This window comes from Pygoscelis adeliae, unplaced genomic scaffold (genome assembly GCF_000699105.1).
Source record: "Pygoscelis adeliae isolate BGI_AS28 unplaced genomic scaffold, ASM69910v1 Scaffold26, whole genome shotgun sequence".
NCBI classification, from domain to species: domain Eukaryota; kingdom Metazoa; phylum Chordata; class Aves; order Sphenisciformes; family Spheniscidae; genus Pygoscelis; species Pygoscelis adeliae.
In genome coordinates, this window is record NW_008825104.1 from 3,727,113 (window position 1) to 3,746,051 (window position 18,939).

At 36.9% G+C, this 18,939-nt stretch overlaps 1 protein-coding gene across 1 annotated transcript in view; it reads right to left on the reverse strand.

Annotated features, from left to right (window-relative positions):
- The window catches only part of POC5 (POC5 centriolar protein), a 27,545-nt gene extending 11,950 nt beyond the window's left edge, over positions 1-15,595 (reverse strand). The window contains exons 1-4 of the mRNA XM_009327311.1: positions 15,452-15,595; positions 10,922-11,069; positions 1,701-1,897; positions 1,137-1,313 (exon numbers count right to left, since the gene is read on the reverse strand). Of these exons, the coding sequence (XP_009325586.1) occupies positions 1,137-1,313; positions 1,701-1,897; positions 10,922-11,069; positions 15,452-15,595 (666 nt within the window). The remainder of the gene's footprint in view (positions 1-1,136; positions 1,314-1,700; positions 1,898-10,921; positions 11,070-15,451) is intronic.
- Between the last annotated feature and the right edge of the window lie 3,344 nt (positions 15,596-18,939).

Sequence of the window (18,939 nt, forward strand, 5' to 3'; positions counted from 1 at the left end):
GGCCTTGGCCCATCGATCCAGCCTGCCCAGGTCCCTCTGCAGAGCCTTCCTACCCTCGAGCAGATCAACACTGCCGCCCAACTTGGTGTTGTCTGCAAACTTACTGAGGGTGCACTCGATCCCCTCATCCAGATCATTGATAAAGATATTGAACAGAACTGGCCCCAATACGGAGCCCTGGGGAACACCGCTCGTGACCGGCCGCCAACTGGATTGAACTCCATTCACCACAACTCTCTGGGCCCGGCCGTCCAGCCAGTTTTTGACCCAGCGCAGAGTCCACCTGTCTAAGCTGTGAGCCGCCAGCTTCTCTAGGAGAATGCTGTGGGAGACGGTGTCAAAGGCCTTACTGATATTATACTAATCCTGTTCTTGTAATGTTACGACATTTATATTTGTTTGGTCTGTAAGATTAGACTGTTTTCCAAATGGACACAGAACATCTTCCTCCATATTTTCACTCCCTGAATGGGCATTTTTAAAAAAAAAAGGTAAATAGGCATTAAAAACCCAAAATCCATCAAGTGTTTTCAAGTAAAAGGTTAAAAATTCAGGATAGCAATAAGAGGATTCAATCACATTATGTGATTGCAGGGCTGTCAAAATTTACACCCATTTCCACAATTCTAGTTAATTTTGAACTTGTTGATATTGTTGATAGCAGAAAACCATAACTCAGGGACCTCAAATGTACAAACCTAAGAATTTGTTCAAATGTACAATTCCTAAGAATCCTAGAATAGAGACTCTTTAACATTTAGGAGACTGATGGTCATTTAAAATTCAAGAAAGCCAATCCAATCATTGAAAAATTAAAGGCTTTTAAAGTGTAAGAGCTAACAGGCTCATTTAAGCCAGTGTGACCTTGTGTGAAACAAATAAGGAACAATAGACCCTAGGTTTAAGAAGCAAACAATGCAAAATATGTGCATACAACACGTTAAATTTCCATTGTTAGTATGGATAACATTAGCAACAATGATTCTTTTTCTACTATGCAGTCTAAATATATTATTACTTCTCTATGTTACTTGCTGCAAGAAGAATTTTGTCATTCAAAAGAGACAGACCCAAGAATTCAGTGTGGATATTTTTAAAAAGAGAGGAACTGTTGAATTATGAAATTGAACTACTACCTCATCTTTTCTGCCAATAGAGATTTCATAAGTATGTAGCAACTCCTTCAGGTTTTCCATCTCATTGCTCAATTGTCTCACATGTGCAGTGTGTTTTTCTTTTTCTTGTCTCATTTGAAGCTTGTGGTGTTCAATCAAACTGAGCTTCCATTTTTTCAATTCAGTCAGAACATTCGTCTGAAAAGTTAAAGGGATGGCAGTACTGCAATTAGTAAAATTATTCCCTTCTCCCTGACCTTTTAATCTTAAAACACTTAGCAATTAAGGAGACACGAATATTTACAGTGATGCCTTCATTACATAGGCTGTTTATATCTATAAATATTACCAGACATAATGAACTATTGAATGATAATAACTGAACATCCCTAATGGAGAAAGTTATTCCAAAGTTCTTGAAACAAGATATTCTAGTGCTTATATGCAATATGCAACAACAACAGTCAATAAGAAAACCACTATTTCCCAGTGCAATCACACTGCAGCTTTTCCTGCACTCTCACTTATTCTACAACACACTGACACCTGTATATGATTTTTAAGGATTCCATACAAAATAAATACCTTAAGACTTCCACTCCAGAGATCAAGTATGTTTTCTATTTGAGTTACTTTTTCATCGGGTAAAGTTAATTCAGTCACTACAGTTTCACTGATTTCTCTTGGACCACGTGTGGACCCTTGTGAAGAAGTCTCTTCTGAAAGAACAGGGCAAAGTCTTTCCATATCGGCCTCAGAAGGCTCCTTCACAGATATGAAGACTGAAAACGAAACAGAGAATAAAGATTGATACTCTGGAAAGGCTAACTGGTCTGCATTCTAGATGAAAGTCAGAAGCCAGGCATCAAAAAAACCTCAAAACATTTATGCCATCAGAAACCTCCTTTCCCCATGTAAAACAAACCAAGCAATTCAAATATATGCCTCTAAGATACAAGTATATTTCAACCAACAGTCATATTGTAACAGTAGTCAAATCAAAACTATCGCTCCCTTAAAGCACAGAATCTTTTAATGTCATTTCATGTTAAAAGAGGATGCTCACACCAAGTACCAAAAAAATAGCGTTGCCAGAAACAAAAAGCATCTCTCTCAGTAAAGACTTCTTGTCGGTTAACATCTCGAGTCAAAAATCTAAAAACTTTTGCCATTTTCCTTAATGAGACTGTAAACTCCTGAGGCCAGCGGTCTTCCCTTGTGCATTCGCAACACAACCTGTGGGTATATTTCAATGTTGGTATGTACCTGCATCCATTTTCCTTACAGCCTTTAATTTGCTCATCTAATTAGATTTTAAACTCTTTGAGAAAGGAAATATCTACTATGAATTTATATAATGCCTTATACAGTAAGGCCTCACTTTCAGGTGATGTGGCTAACTACCACTGCAATAAAAATTAAGCCATGCCCAGAAGCTAATAGGTATGCGTTTGAGTTCCAACAGATGGGAAGAAAAAAAAATGAGCTAAGAATTTAATACTGAAGTAAACAGAGGAAATTAAATATTGCTTCATATTTAGTTACTCCTTACAGAAAATTTGTTACTCGTGTTGACAGGTGAATAAAAAATTTGGAAAGAAGAGGGATTAGCAGATTCCTGGTATTAATAACAATCAGGACAACTTCAAAAGAATACTCTCCTTCTTTCATAAATGGAGAGAGGAAGCCTCCAACATTTTAGTCTTCATTTCTGAAGACAAATATTGTCTGTACAATTGGTTTCACACAGTGGATGGGTACTGTTTTTTGGTACAAGCATGCAGAGATAAGCTTAACTGTTTGTCACAAAGCAGTATTTTCAGTGGACGCTGAAAATGTATGTTTCTATTTTATTCAAAGCCGAGCCTGATGGTTGACATTCTTTTACAGTTACTGTAAAAGGTCCTGTTACCTGTTAGTTCTCTTGTCCAAAGGAAGTGAGAAGAGCTGTCTGGCTAATACTCCCCCCATCAAGTAGGTTGAATTGCAACTACCACACTCATTCTCCAAAGCATGAAGGAAATAAGGAAGAACTGTGATACAGAGGCAGTTACAACTGCTTTTTGGTGTTTCTCCCAAGGTCATATACAACTACACGTCATAAAATAAATATCAGCTTGAGCTAAAGAAGCCCCATCTAACACATCATTTCTCTAGACTAAATTCCCTACCCCATCACATAAGCAGAAGACCATAAATAGATTATTCCAAATCACACCAGTATATTAAGATCAGGCTCGAGCTTTATGTCATTGTTTCTCCTGCAAATGAGAGAAGCATTGCTTAGCTAATGGCAGAATTTGAATATCTGTTGCTTGTAAAGATCTCCAGAAAATATGACATGCTAGACAGATGACTCAGACTACTTCAAATGACCAAGACTACTTGAAATACATCTAATTTCACTGATGAAGAATCTGGCCGGCCTTTCACAATAGAAAACATTTGGCAGTGTTACTATTGTCAAGTATTCCCAGTTCTGTCCTTTACTACCTGTTCCCATTCCTGCATGTCACTGCGTTCTTCCTTCAATTGTGACATTGCTGCAAAATGCGTAAAGGTTTGTTTTTATTTTTAAAACTTTTATTATTTGCTTGGATTACAAAGATATCCAACTTACACAGCACAGTTTGCAAGATATTTACAGAGAAAAAAACAGAACAAAATGTAACCAATAAAAACAGGATATTAAGCTAGACTGACAACTGCCATAGTCCAAGATTGTAGTATTAGAAGTTCATCAGTCCCCTCCCCTTAATCCTCCCTATGTACAGATTATCCTAACTCAGCTTCTACTTTTCTCCTTTACTATAGGATGTATCCCTCACTGAATCTACTGCTTATATCATCATCTCATGTAATTTATCTTGGCCTTCCAGTATTGCCATAATTTTCTAGTTGTATGCATATTAAGTTCATTCTTATTCCTAATGCTCTCTACATGATGCCATTAAGTACAGTGCACTAAGGTACCAAGGACATGGAACCATTTGGATATGATAAAGCATAAAAATGTACTTCATTAAATAATCCCCACACGCATTTACTCTGACAAATTCCTAGACCGTATTCTTGTTTATAGTAGAGGTAATGAAATTAGCTGGTTTTTCCAGATGTCTGTTACCCCAATACCACCGTTTTGGTTTTTTTCCTGTGTTCCTCTAGTATCTAACTTTTTCTGCTTTTATTAAGTAAATAAGCTCTGACAGACTGTTCTCACACATGATCTGCTATCAGTGGCCCAAACTGAGGGTAGCAATTTGCAAAACTATTTGTATAGATTTAAAAAAAATTTTCTCAGAAGTTTAATGGACCAATACTGAGATCTGGTAGCCTGAAGAGAAGGAATTTTCCCACTGTTTGGATGAGTCATCATTACACATCTTTGCTACAAATAATTTACTGTTCCAGTCTTAGTCATTTTCAAATTTAATCAACTAAACTGGTAAGAAGAACAGGAAATTAAGTTTTAGGTTTCAAAGTTTAAAAGCATTTGGACATTGAATTGAATAGTACAGCATGTTTTATTGCAATTACTTTTCTTATTTGACTGGAAGCTTTTACTGAAGATATTATGTATCATTAAATTTACTGCAACAAATAGACATTACCAGTAATTAGACTTCTACAGTCACAGTGGAAACATTCACTTCAGTTTCAAAAACCTGAGGAGAAAGTCAAAATGCCAGACCAAAGAATACTCCACAAACAGAACTTCATTTCAGAAGGCATCACGTGGCACCAGAAACTCTGTTGGTCTTAATACCAGTATCACATGGAGAAAACACTGCAAGCTTGAGAAGCTCTGCAGAAGAGCAAACTTTTATGTATTAACCCTATACCCAGCACAGACATGCATTTTGTTTTACAAAGTTATAGAACACTACCCTAATAATTTATTATTATTTTAACACAGCAACAGCATTAGAGCAGGACAGGGAAAGAACAAAAGTCAAAGAGCCTGATTTTTAGCATGAACACGTAGCAATGCCAAAAGAATGGAGCTAAACAAAAAAATTAACTGTCCTTCAGAAACAACCTGCTGATCTGATTTATCTGATCATATCAGAGGCATAGTATTGAACTTAACTACTTTCTCATGGTTCATCCAAAGTCTTGTTATTAGTATCAGGAAAAAAGAAAAGGTATTCTGAGGCCATTAACACTGTGGCAAACACCACTCAAATATGCAATCACCCTCGGTCACTACTAGAGGTTATACAGAAGAGTTGGGCAGATTTTGGTCAGATCCTTTTTTAAAAGTTGAAATAACCTTCCTTTTTACAACTAGATTGTTTCAAGCTCTGTCTCGAGGAGATATAAGATATCTCTTTGCTAGACTGACAGGACTTAGTGACATTTTGAACAGCAAACCTATGTTTTGAGAAAGCAGCAAAGCACCAGAAGTTTACTTATAGTGTGTAGTTAACAGAAGCATGATGGGGCCGTGTAAATGTTCTTCTTGCCTCAGTCTCTGAGAAGAGAAAGAGCACCTTCTTTACTGTTTTTAATCATTTTTTTCATTTTGAAAATAAAAGACAAGTTGTATTTTGCAAGGTGCTGCCCTTTGCAAAGATAATAAACATCTGAGTCTCTATAACTGAGGGGAATATGCGGTTCCTTGTAATGAGCAATACATAAAACTGCAATGCAAAATTTTGATCACTATCAAGTATAAGAGCATTTCTTTCCCCTGTTCCATGACAATTAACTACAGTTTGCAAATGACTCTTCTTATTTGGAAATACCAAGCATATTAAAAGATAACTCTATTCAAATATTTCAAGAGAAGCAATCAAGGGAATGGAAATTTCTCCTCTCACTTCTATTGCACACCTTTAGGCAGTAAAAAGGAACAAAGACTTCATAGGCTACATGTTTGGCCCCAGGGAAAAAAAAAAAAAAGTAAGAGCATTAACTCTGTGAGAGGTGAAATGAGAGACACCAGGCAGTGTTGGCTAAAATCTTCTCTTCAGACAAAGATGATAAAAAATGGAGTATACAGTCATCTACCAAAAAAAAAGCACAAGTCTAGTGTTCTGATTCTGATCTTCTTTTCTTATCAACAGCAGTATCACACATCACAAATATTCCCTTACAAAACAATGTTCCACTCAAACTGGGAGACAAAACTCTAAGCAGAGAGGGCACTGGGAACAAGACCTGAACTGGGATTTGCTCCACAATATAATTCCACATAGCTGGGTTTTGAAATTTTCTACTCCCCTTTTAAAAACAACTTCTCAGGCTGAGAAACACTTCCAGCAGCTGACCTGAACTGCTCTACAATTCAAGAATTTTGCAAGTGTATTTGAATCCTGGCAATCTGCTAGTGTGACTGATCAACAGCCTGCTACAATGGAAGAAGATTCAGAGGAGAAAAGCACCATGTCATGAAGCTTGGTGAAGAATACAGGGAGTGACCACAGCTGTTGTAAATAAAGCTGAACTTATCTCAACACGGGGAGGGGCAGAGGGTGGCCTTCGTTTTTCATAAACGGCTGTATCAGTTGAGTGGATCAACTGGTTGTCTAAGTGGCCTCAGTTAATCAAGAAGTGCAAATGCATTCCTATGCTAACCAGACAGGCATGTGGGAAGTGTTGGCTCAACCCAACACAGTATAAAAACTGAGCAACCAGCAAAATGAACTTTCAACAGAGGAACAGGCTTGAGCTGGCTTTGTTACCGTAAATCGGCAGATAAAGAACTCTCTAAGACTCAATTTTGGAGTTTTAGAAAGCAGGCATTGTTTATTACGGCGCCGGGTGCAAGGTGGAATTTCCACAAATCAAGCACACCTATGGCTAGATCACCGTTACATTCATACACAAAAATTATAAGGTAGTACACTCCCAGTTACAATGATTGGTTAGTGATTTACATATAATTTTAATATCGGTTATGTCATTCTCTTCTGTTACTACGCTTGCGCGGGGGAAGGGTCTTCACCTGGGCAAGGGTCTTCTTGACCTGTGGGTGTGTTTTTTAGTATTATAATGAAGGCAGTTCACTTCAGGACACCTTAAAAGTAGGTTCTGTTGCCAAGTTGGCCAACTAGATATCTACCTTGCCAGGCTGTCAAATAATTCATCCCCTAAACAATAGAACCTAGAGGCTCTGGTTATGGTTTAGAGAGTCCAGAGAATAGAGAATAGGGACTTCAAGCAACACAGCCTCAAATAAGAAGTAACACAGCAACCTATACATAAACCCAGCCGCAAATAATAAGTAACACAGCAACCTATACATAACGCTACCATAAGGGCTAACTTATTAAAATCAAAATGTTCTTATAGTTGATTATTTCATAACCTAAAGATTCAGTAAAACTTAAGATCATCTTCAACAGCTTTAACCCACATAGTCCTTCCCAGCAACTGGGGACACCCAGTGTCATGATGGTTAGTGTATAGAGACCAGTAACAGGAATCACATTTGTACTGTGATGTAACTGTACATTACAGCTACTCTACCATGCTGTGACTGTTCACCAAGTCCTGCTCAGGTTTTGGCTAACACACAGTTCATGCCAAGGCCTGGTGTATCCTGGGAGTAGTGCCATTATGTAGCCACATGTTTGGGTTAATACCTATCCTAGAGTGTAGTCTTCATTGTACTAGCCTGATTACCTTGTATAAACAATGCATGCCTTACAACGACTATGCCCTTGAAGAAGAACTAGAAGACTGATAGAAGGGGAACATCGCGCCCTCGAAGGTGTCAGAGGCTAGATGACTGCCAAAAAACCAAGAAGTCAGCAAGAAACTGCGGTAACTAGGGGAAAGGTAAAGGCGGCAGGGGGAGATCGTGACCACTGACTCAAAACACTGGAAAGACTTGCCGCCCCCACCTGCAAGGAGCATGTGTGCTAATTTCCATAGCAAGCAAGGCTAATTTGAAAATAACTAATCAATGAGCATGAATTTAGGCAGGCTTTTACTAACCATGTAACAATATAAATACGCTGTAGTTCTTGTGTGGTGTGCTAGCTTTGTGGAATTACCACCTAGCATACACCTTTGCGCAAACATGAGCTAAATAAATATCTCAGCTTTGGGTGTAAGATGGGCTTATTGCACACCAGGTACCGGACCCTGCTTGCGGGACAACAATTAGGTCAAGGCAAAAGCAGCATGTAGGCAGAATATGATGGACAGAAGGGCTAAGGGTCATTATGCAGCTGTTATCACCTGCAGCTTGCAGTCTCCTGCAGCCACAATCCTTGCACACTGATTGTCTGGCAGTTCCTTCAGAATCCACTAATTTATAGAAATAGTATAGACCAAACTTTCAAGCTGGAAGGTATAAATATGTCAGCTTACCCAAAAAGCTTTTGAAATGTATCCAACAGCAGCCAGACTGCTGAGGCTTTCGTGCTTCCCAGTGTGATACAGAAGAGGTCTGCACCATGATGGAGGAATGAAGGATGAGCACCCTCTCTGTCAGTTAGGCAACTATTTTGCTCATTGGGGTGTGAGCTATGAGTTGCGAGTTATGAATTGGAGAACTTGTGAGTTAAAAACCTCATGAATTAAAGGATGAATTAGTGAATTCACATGTTGGACTAGTCTGTACAAAGAGGATTGAGTCCTCGTTTGATGTTTTTGTCTTCTTTCCTATTGAGCTCAGAAAATAAAGTTTGATTTACAGAGTATGCCGACCTGTAGATTTGAGAGATCCAAATGGACCATGACATGTGCTTGCATTGCAGTTTCAGCGTACTGCTCTATTACCCTGCTAAACCAAGATCCCATGTAACAGCAAGTATCTTCAGACGAGTAAACTGGTATTAGAAGACTAAACCCTCCTCGTGTGCAGTATCTAAAGGAACCTTGTCAGAGAGTATTGGAGTCTTGACAGTAGCCACAGAACAGAATGTTCTTTGGCTGTGGAAATCACAGATAGTATAAACGTTACCTTTAGTTGAATCTATCAGACTGCAATTTTTGACACCTCTACCTGATATAGCATGAGGATGTTTTTATTCCCCTAGTCACAACAATTTGTATCATAATTTTTTAAACCCCAAGCAACTGCTGTTATTCTAGGAGTTGCAGGAATACCTCTTACTATAGTGGGATTTTTTCTACAATGTTTGACTGTTCAAGAATAATTGCCATAGTACAAAATACCAGCAGCTTCTGTTGATCTGATTTCTTATGCAACTTGGTAAAATTCCCACACAGGACATAACTACACTGGATCAAGTTAATAACCTTCAATATGTAAAAATAAAAATGCAAAGGCTGCACTTGAAACTTTTCTGTTGGCTGAAGTTTTTCTAACATTATTCACATTCTAATTCCAGATCTACTTCCATTACAGAATATTCTCTCTCTCCGAATCTCGATTCTCATGCTTTCAATGAACCCAAAATCATGCCTTCTACATTTCCTACGGCAGTCTGATATTCAGAAGAACCACCACACTATTCTGCATGAGGAGAAGTTACAGATATGATGTGCTTAAGGACTAAGATTCTCCATTAGTTTATAAAAATGATAAAACATTTCTCCTTATGGCATACTGGAAAGAGAGGTATTGGCTTGGGTGTCTGAACGTACCTAAACTCCACTGCACAGATTCATTGTGGAATGATACAGAGCATAACCAATACTACCACCCTCACTTTAATCACATCCCTTATTTTAAGAACCTGTTTCTAGATAATTTTTTATTATATTGTATTAACATGAGTTAACTAAACAGTAATTGACAGCTAACTAAGACTGGTTTATATTCCACTGAAAACAACATACAATTTAAGAAGATAAGATTTATTTTTACTCATGGTTCTTCTTCTAATATGAAATAAAAAACTTTCAGTGCCTGCATTGCCCTTTGCAATCACACTGGTAAGTTCCTGCTAGCAGAGAGTTATTTAGCTCTGATCAGCAAGGCCAAGAGTTCTTGTATACACTAGCTGTGAACAACATTTACTCCAAGATGATGATTAGCACCAGATTTACACAGCACTTCAAGGCTGCTTAGTCTCTAGTAGTAAAATTATCTACACATTTTGCACCCCATGCTCCTCTAAATAGGAGAGATAAACCCATCCTCAAGGGACACAAAAAAAAGAATGAAGAGAAAGCTGTAGGTAAATATTTTTATCATGAAATAGCATGCTAAAGAATAGAAGTTCTTCCTGATTAAGCTAAATTCCCTAGTAAAGAAATAATGCAGGTATGATTGTTTACTATTTCTTCTGAAGCAAAATTAACAGAGCTTCCTCAATCTAAATGCTAGTGACAAAAGCAAACAACATATAACCATAAATACCAGTGTTACTAATGCATCACAAGACACTAAGTTTATACAGTCCTAAATACCAAGCAATAAAGTAAAACTAGTGATTGAACTGAAAGAGCAAGAATGACATTCATGTAGTGACATGATTTGTCATTACACAAAGCCCTTTTAAGGTTACTCTTACGTCCAAATAATCACATTTTAAATATTCATTTATCATGGCAGCACAGGTATGAGCAAAACCACTTGTGACCTGTCACATTTCGATGAAGTAAGTAAGGGCACCCATTTTTGCATTATTACACCAACCACTTTAAACATCTGCATCACAAAACACTGAGAATGGTCAGCACATCAATACTATTATCTGAAAGTGACACCAGAGAGAGAACCCTTCAGTGAATATGCCTTCCTAAATTCCTTGTTGTACAAAATGGAAACATACGATATATGAGCTATGCATATTTTTCAAATAGAAGCTATTAGAAAACTTATGTCAAAAAAGTTCTATCATTGTTCTTGTAAGCTCAATGCATTGCTTTGCATATACTACCTGGAGTCTTACGGTGAATGGCATCATCTGTTACACTTGAAAATCTGCCACCTGCTCTCAGTTCTGAAGCAGATTCTGACCACTTCGAGACACACTGTTCAAACTTCGGAGTCACTACAGCATAACGAAGCAGCTCTTCATATTCATCCTGTCACAAAGTGATGTAGAATAATTACAAAACTACAGTTACATTTCTAAAAACTAGGTATATGTAGGAAGGAGTGGAAACAGTTTTCGATAATTTTGAGAGGCTTTTTATTATTTTTATTATGGTGAAAACTAAGAGGATTTCCCTTCAAGTTGCAAAAGCGAGCTGTTTTCCTACCATGATTGTAATAACTTATCTTTCTTTTGTTTCATGTTCATTCCAATTACAACTAGATGCACTGTAATAGTTACACAGAAAGACTTTGCTAGATGCCAGAATTGGATACTATAATAGGCACCTTAAACAAAAACATTAACTAAAAAAAAAGTTCCAGATCATGTAAGCTATTAATCACCCGATACTATTTCTAAGCATTACTATTACTGCAAAAAAAACCCCAACATATTTTTATAGCCATGACAAAGATGCTACTGAACACAGTCACGTTTCACATTCTATAACATTACAATTTCTTTGGTAGGAGTTCTAAAGCCAAGCATCAAAAGACATTTTATTATCCAGTATTTTCTTTAGATTAGATATAACTATTCTTACCTTATATTATGCATTTTTAAAATTACATAGGTATAAGGAATGTGTATATATAACTAATATAAAAGCTCTCCTGTTAAAAAGTTACAAACCAATCTAACTGGTATGTAGCATTATACTATATACCAAAGTAATTCAATTAACTTAACATTTTTTTTAAATCTCCTAGTTCAACAGATTTTCAGAATGAAAGTATTTAGAGTTCAATGTGAAACTGTGAACAATCTGTATTATAACTTAAACATACAATCCAGTAATTAATTGAAAAAGTTCCAGTAGCAGTTAAGTGCTGAAACCGATCAAAGCCACAAATTAAACATTTGGAAAAAAACGCCAGTTGGAAAGTACTAAACCAGGCTACTAGCAGTCATTTCTTCTTCACTTAATACTATCGTACTAATTCTGTTCAGTATCCTAATGAGGTCAAATCTCAGAAACCAGTTGTGAATTGAGAAATTATTTTCCTCCTCAAGCTGGGGAAAGTTAGGGTGGAAACACTCAGTTAAAGGTACCACTACCATCTGAAAAAGATAATGTTTTAAAACTTTCAGTGTAACCCTTACATTTATGTGGGTTTCAACTAATTGGAGAACATTTTAAGAAGCTATGTTTTGTACATTTTAGCTGAATTCTAGTTTCCTTTCAAATTTCCATTTCCCATCTTATAGCCTATCATGTTAAAATTAAAAGGCTAAATAAATGTATGTGAAGCTATATAATTACAAACGAATACATAGTGTATCTTTTTTATAAGCAAAAGGAAGTATCACATTCCATGTAAAAGGTATAGTTAGTTGCGAATCAACAAGTTACCGATTTTTCCATATCTTTCTAAAGAAATCAGATATGATTTTATCAGATTTCAGAAGAAGAAAACAGGTATCTTCAGATGAGTTATTCTACCAGAAACTACACGGATCTATACAAAATCCCCTGCAGCAAAATTTCAGCAGAGTAAAAAAGCCAATATATTAGTCTTTAGCTTAACTCATCTAAATTAAATGATCATGCAGAATACATTAGATTACTTCTCTGTCTTCTTCAAAGAGTTCGTGTAGCAACTTAAAACTAATTCTCCCCCCCAAAACAAGTTGGTTTTCAGTCAGAGCTGATCCAGCTTCTTCCATGAGTACCTTATGCAATTTAAGGGACATAGTAAGTAAGACGTCAGGTGCAAGCAGATGGCTCATTTAGAGTTACCCAATTTAATCACTAGCACACAGTCTGTCTTACTTATAGACATCCTGAGCACTCAAAATACACATATCAAGTTATGGCAGGAAATTTACCTAGTCTTTCAAGTTCTAACACTCTTATTAAAGCCCAAAGAATCCACTATGTGCAAGAACACACACTCTTATTCACCAACAGAAAGTGTCAATAGACAGCATTCAGTGAAAAATCTGGAAATAAACACTTACAAATTACAATATTTACAACACTGTTGGAATGAAGTTGAAAGCAAATATAAAAAAAACACAGTATCCTAAGTGTAACTAGAAACTTAGACACAAAAAGAATAATCCTGGAGACTGCAATAAGAATATGTAAGACAGAGAAATGGAAACATTAAGTGATTAAGTCTATTATCTCAATCTTAAATATTCCATAACAAGGACACTGCCATTGGAATGCAATATTGACCAATACATTTCAAATAAAAACATAGTAAAATAAAATTAACACTGTATCTTTGGTTTACTTACTGTCTTTGTTCCACTTTAAACAAAACTTTCAAGCAGTTATGTCAACTACAAAAATTCTGTTAGAGCATAAAACTATAGGAATATAGTTCTAAGGCCTGAAGGTCAGAGGAGTTTTGATCATTTAATGCATACCACCTTGGTTTTGTAGAAGTAAATAAATTAGCGTTGCAACGAGCAAAGGGCACAAGAGCATTCAGAGGTTTGCGGTTTTTTTCTTCCTTCTTAAACCATTATAGAAATCTACAGATGCTGCATAGAATTTGTCCTTAGGATTACAGTCAAGGTTACTAACAACATGAAAAGAATGGATTGAATGGACAAAGTCTTGCAGAACTCCATTATAAGTAAATGGAAATTCTCTAAGAGGCAGCGGATTCTTTTTAGAAGGAAAAGGTAATAATCTGGCCTCTATTTAAAAGCATCAAATTATCAGAAAGGCACAAACAAAACAAAACAAAAAAGGCCCTTCAAAATTATCTAAAAGGAGTAGAGTACTTTCCTGTCAATATTCCTATTGCTCAGCTGCGACCCCAGTATTCTTCTTTTTCAACAGTAATAGACTCGTATGAGGAGCAGCTAAGGACTTTGGGTTTGTCTAGTTTGGAGAAAAGGAGGCAGAGGGGCGACCTCATTGCTCTCTACAGCTTCCTGAGGAGGGGAAATGGAGAGGGAGGTGCTGAGCTCTTCTCCCTGGTATCCAGTGACAGGACGCGTGGGAATGGTTCAAAGCTGCACCAGGGGAGGTTCAAGCTGGACATTAGGAAGCATTTATTTACCGAGAGGGTGTTCAAACGCTGGAACAGGCTTCCTAGAGAGGTGGTCGATGCCCCAAGCCTGTCAGTGTTTAAGAGGCATTTGGACAGTGCCCTTGATAACATGCTTTAACTTTTGGTCAGCCCTGAATTGGTCAGGCAGTTGGACTAGATGATCGTTGTATGTCCCTTCCAACTGGAACTATTCTATTCTACACGTGTTCTCAGTTGCAAAGCAGTCATTCATTAATATTAGTTTATGTTATCATTCTCTACAAGGTGGCCTTAAAACCTCCTTGATAATCAACCAGATCATAAAAGAAAATTCTGGTCTTTCAAAATTTGTCACACAATGCCTTCATCCTGTTTTCCAACTACAAAAGGCACTGGAAACGCAGATTAATTACTATTGCTGAACAAAGATTAAGAAAACTTATCCATGAGATATGACCACAAAAAGAGAAGCATGCGAACTGCAGAAATGAATCGCCCATAAACAGGTAGTTTAAAAGGGACAAAGTCAATCCACATGAAGAAAAAAAACCCCTTAATTTAACAATGCTTCTGCTGTACATGTCCATTCCACCAGGTAACAAAAGTGAAGATGCATTTCTACAGGGCAACTAGCAAAACTTATTTTTGTCACAAGGAGCCTGTTTTGGACAGAATCCTATCAAAGAAAAAAAAACCACCCACTACTTAAATAGGAATAACCAATTATCAAAGGATGGAAATATGCTGCTTTCAAAAGAATAGGACAAAGTTTTTATCTAGTATCTTTGCATCCTCCTAAAAGAATGTAGAGCACAGAAAAGGAAAAACCCCCACCATTATAGTTCCAGCATATCTTGGCATATTTGATGCAGAAAAAAAATAGCATTTCCTTTCTGAGATTAACTTGTCCACAATCCTCTTCCAAAGGAAACAAATCCATTAAAAAAAATTCAGTTCTTACAACATCATGTAAGAAGCCTAACACATAGTTACACTTCATCCCTCAGAAATAATGGGTTTCTATACTACTGTGTCAAATTTATGCTTCTTGATAAGACTTAACACACATAAAAAAACACCAGAAAAAAAAAAGGTAAGAAAACTACTATTTTACTTGTAGCTGTCATTGATCAACCTCTTAAGTTTAGGTAAGAATTGTCACAAAAATTGAAATTTGTTGTGAAATGCACAAAAGGGAATCAAGTGAGGATACTTTAATCTCAGATTTTTTTTTGTCTAATTTACTTCTTTTTACTAACATTTTTCCTGTACACGTAAAACATAAAAAAGATGCAAGTTTTGTTAGTTTTCCTCATAATTATCCTTTGCCAAATAAAATGCCATGACAGTGAACCAAATGAGGTTGCCTCTTTCCTACCTGAAAATCTGAAGAAACAGAACTGCCCCGAACAGAGTCTTTTGGCAAAACTGGACTTGTGCTTTTCTCCTCATCTGATGACATTCTGCACAAAGTTAGTCTATAAAACAGTAGAAGCTGAACTTCATTTTTCAGTTCCAACATGTTTACTGTACGTTCACCAACATTTTCCCCAGAAACAGAGATTCTGCTCAGAGATCAATGCCCATTCGGTGGGCTAAACTGATCGTATAGTCTCATTATATAATGCTAGGTAGGAAACTGCCTGATCCAAACCATACTCAAAACCATGAAAAGAATTCCATTGACTTTAAAAGAAAACAATGGAAGACCCAAAAGCAACAATATGAAAGTTTTCTCTTATTTTACATTGACTGAATAAGTTTAATACCTAATGCTTCATGATACACAATATAAATTTTTACGTCAATGGTAACTAAAATACACTGCTAGAGGAAAAAAAAGAAACGGATATATCAAGAATAACAGAAGCCTTAATTTACAGATACATTCCTGTGTCAATCCCTCCTTCTTATTCACTGTAGTTTTAGAGCTTATCAGCTTGTTTCAGTACAAAATTCCCATAGAGCAATAGAGGAATGACTAAGCTACACTGTGATTCTTCCACCCCCGAACTACCTCAACCACAGACCAAGCTGCGATGATGCCCTGAACACTCCCATTCAATACCCTGAAGCCTTCACTTAGTAGTCAACATCAGTCTCCCTCCACTTTTTCGACTCTTCTTGCCTTATAGGCCCAGGAAGACAAACAGATATGGAAGGACAGGTAATGTCTTAGGTTCAGGTAATGTAGATCATTCCAGCAATTTCTAAGCAAGATAGTGAGGCATTCTTTGAACATTTGGGAAGCAGGCGATGTTGTAGAACTGACAAGAAACTTGAAGACCTTCTGAAAGATACATGTATCTTAATTTACTGCAGCCTTGAGTAAGTCCTTCAATGAAGAACTGAAGCTCTTGTGATAAAACTTGATAGGATATGGGGGAAAAGAACTCTAAAGGATATGGGGGGGGAATGAAAGGAATTACAGAATGAGTGGGAACTGAGTATTAAGCAAGGTGAATTTGTTAATGAATGAATGGCAGAGTGATATAGTTGCCTGATGCACACAAAAAACAATCACCAGACACATTAAGCAAGGAGTTCTCAGCAGAGAGTAAGCACAGGAAAAAGATCATTAACAAATTCACCTTGCTTAATACTCAGTTCCCACTCATTCTGTAATTCCTTTCATTCCCCCCCATATACTTTTAGAGAGACCTTTAAAACTGTCAATTATAATTTTCTCAGTTGTTTTTTTAAACAGATACATTTTCTGACAGAAAATTAATTAAAAAAATGCTAAAATTGCTAGTTGTACTGTCATTAAATTGGCAGGAATATCCTCCTTAAGCATCATCACCTTTTTTCAAAATGTCAAAATTGCAATAATCTCATAGGTCTCTACATAGGAATACAGATGGAACTTAATTGTCTTTTTGTTCTTTGAGTTATTCTAGATGCTGATTCTTCCTGCACCACAAACACCCTCTCTGCAGCAGGTATCTACACCTTTCAGAATGGGAAATTTGTTTCTGTGCTGAAGATGGACATTTTAAAAATGGTATAAAGACAATTTTAAATGCTGAAACTTCCTATAGCCCAAGGTTCAAAAGACATGATTACCATCTCCCTACTTCCCTAATATACCAACCATATTTTCTAAGTACAAAATATGAAGTCTTGGGGAGGTTTACTAAACACTTTTGTTGCTGTATACCGGTGTGTAGATCAGAGAAGAAATACAAACTTCCTCACCTCTTCCATTTTCATTGACTCCTGCTCTGATAATTCTCTTCTTTCCTCTCTCCCACAAATTATTCCCTATCTGTTCCTTTGGTTTTGGCCTCTCTATCTAATCAAATAACTTTATACTAGCACTCCCCCTTCCTTTAGTCGATGAATTCTTTTAATAACAAAAAAATACTTCTTCAGTAATCTTAAAAAGTCAGCTTCAACTCCATATGCCTTCCCACTCACATAGTTTCTCAAATTGTAGGTCCTGAGTACCCTAAAAGTCCTGGAGGTATTCAAACTGTGTGTGGGCATTAGGAAGGATCACAAAGGACCAACTATCTAGCACTTACAGGAATTAAAGGTGTATTTTTAGCCAGAAATTACAAATACTGTTCTCTTTCCTTCTCAGTCCACTTAAAAAGAACTAAACTACCACAAATTCTTCTGAGAAACAGGAGGGCAAATGGAGTTTCACATGAACACAGATGAGTCCAAGGAAGCGGAGGAGAAAAGTTTCAGAACAAAAGTTCTGGAAGAAACCTAAGACCACTGTCCTGACTTCTATTTTCAGTTTTCTGAGATCATGCCCTTGACACTCAGTTTAGCATATCTAGTTCTCTGCTTATCACTGAAACTACTTTCAAGTTTGTGGTCTTCCAAAACTCGAAACATTCCTTCAACACAAGTGATGCTACCTCTACACTGCAGGCCACTCTTCCCTTCAAATCTGTAACTGCAGCTTACCTGTTTGACATTGTCTTGTAAGAGTCTCTCACTGTCACCTCAAGCTCAGTGTGTTTGCCTCCTCTTCCCATCCCTTTTCTTTATACCTATGGACTAGCCCTCCACTGTGTTTGTTCATCCGGTCTCCACCTGACTGCCTTTACTGATTTGAATGCCGCTTTAGATTCCACTAACAGGTTACTACTTAAAGTTCGAGCTTTCCCCACATTTCTATGTTTTGCCTGTCTGTACCTCTAATGTTTGTGTCTACAGTCTAACCTTACATTTTGATTATCGCAACATTCCAATGAAAATCCCAGTAAACCTAAAATTCTAGAAATCTGCTTATATACAGAACAGATTGGATTACTATGACAAATTAAGATAAATACACTTCTTTTAAGCTGATGTTTACAGACATCATTGCCATGTCATGCTAAGAATAACTTGTCTGCTTTGATCTCAGTGAGCAAGGACTAAGTTCAAGAAAATACTAGATAAGTTTCTAAAACAGCAATCAAGGGATATTAAGACACCATCTCCGGGTCAACAAATTGATTTGCTAAGCTGCAAATCATTATATGGTGAGAGACAAGTGAAAGGAGCATCTTCATGTTTACCGTGTTCTTCTAATCTTACCTGAGCATCTGCCAAAACATATGTCTGACTTCATTAAATAAAGATTCCTATTAAAAGCAGTTTCTTCCAAACCATAAATGTACGACTACAATGCTAAGACAGCTACTTTTAGAAACAGGACGCAATTATAAAGATCTTTGGTCTGACTCACCATGGCTGCTCTCATCCTTAATTTTGAATTGCTTGAGCTGTGCTCAGGATTTTGTGCTTTTGGGTTTGTTTTTGACTAAAAGTGATGCTTTCCAAATAATTTAATGTTGCATTCAGATCAGAGGACTCAACACCTAGGAAGGAGAACTACTCCATCTTCCAGTACACACAGGACAT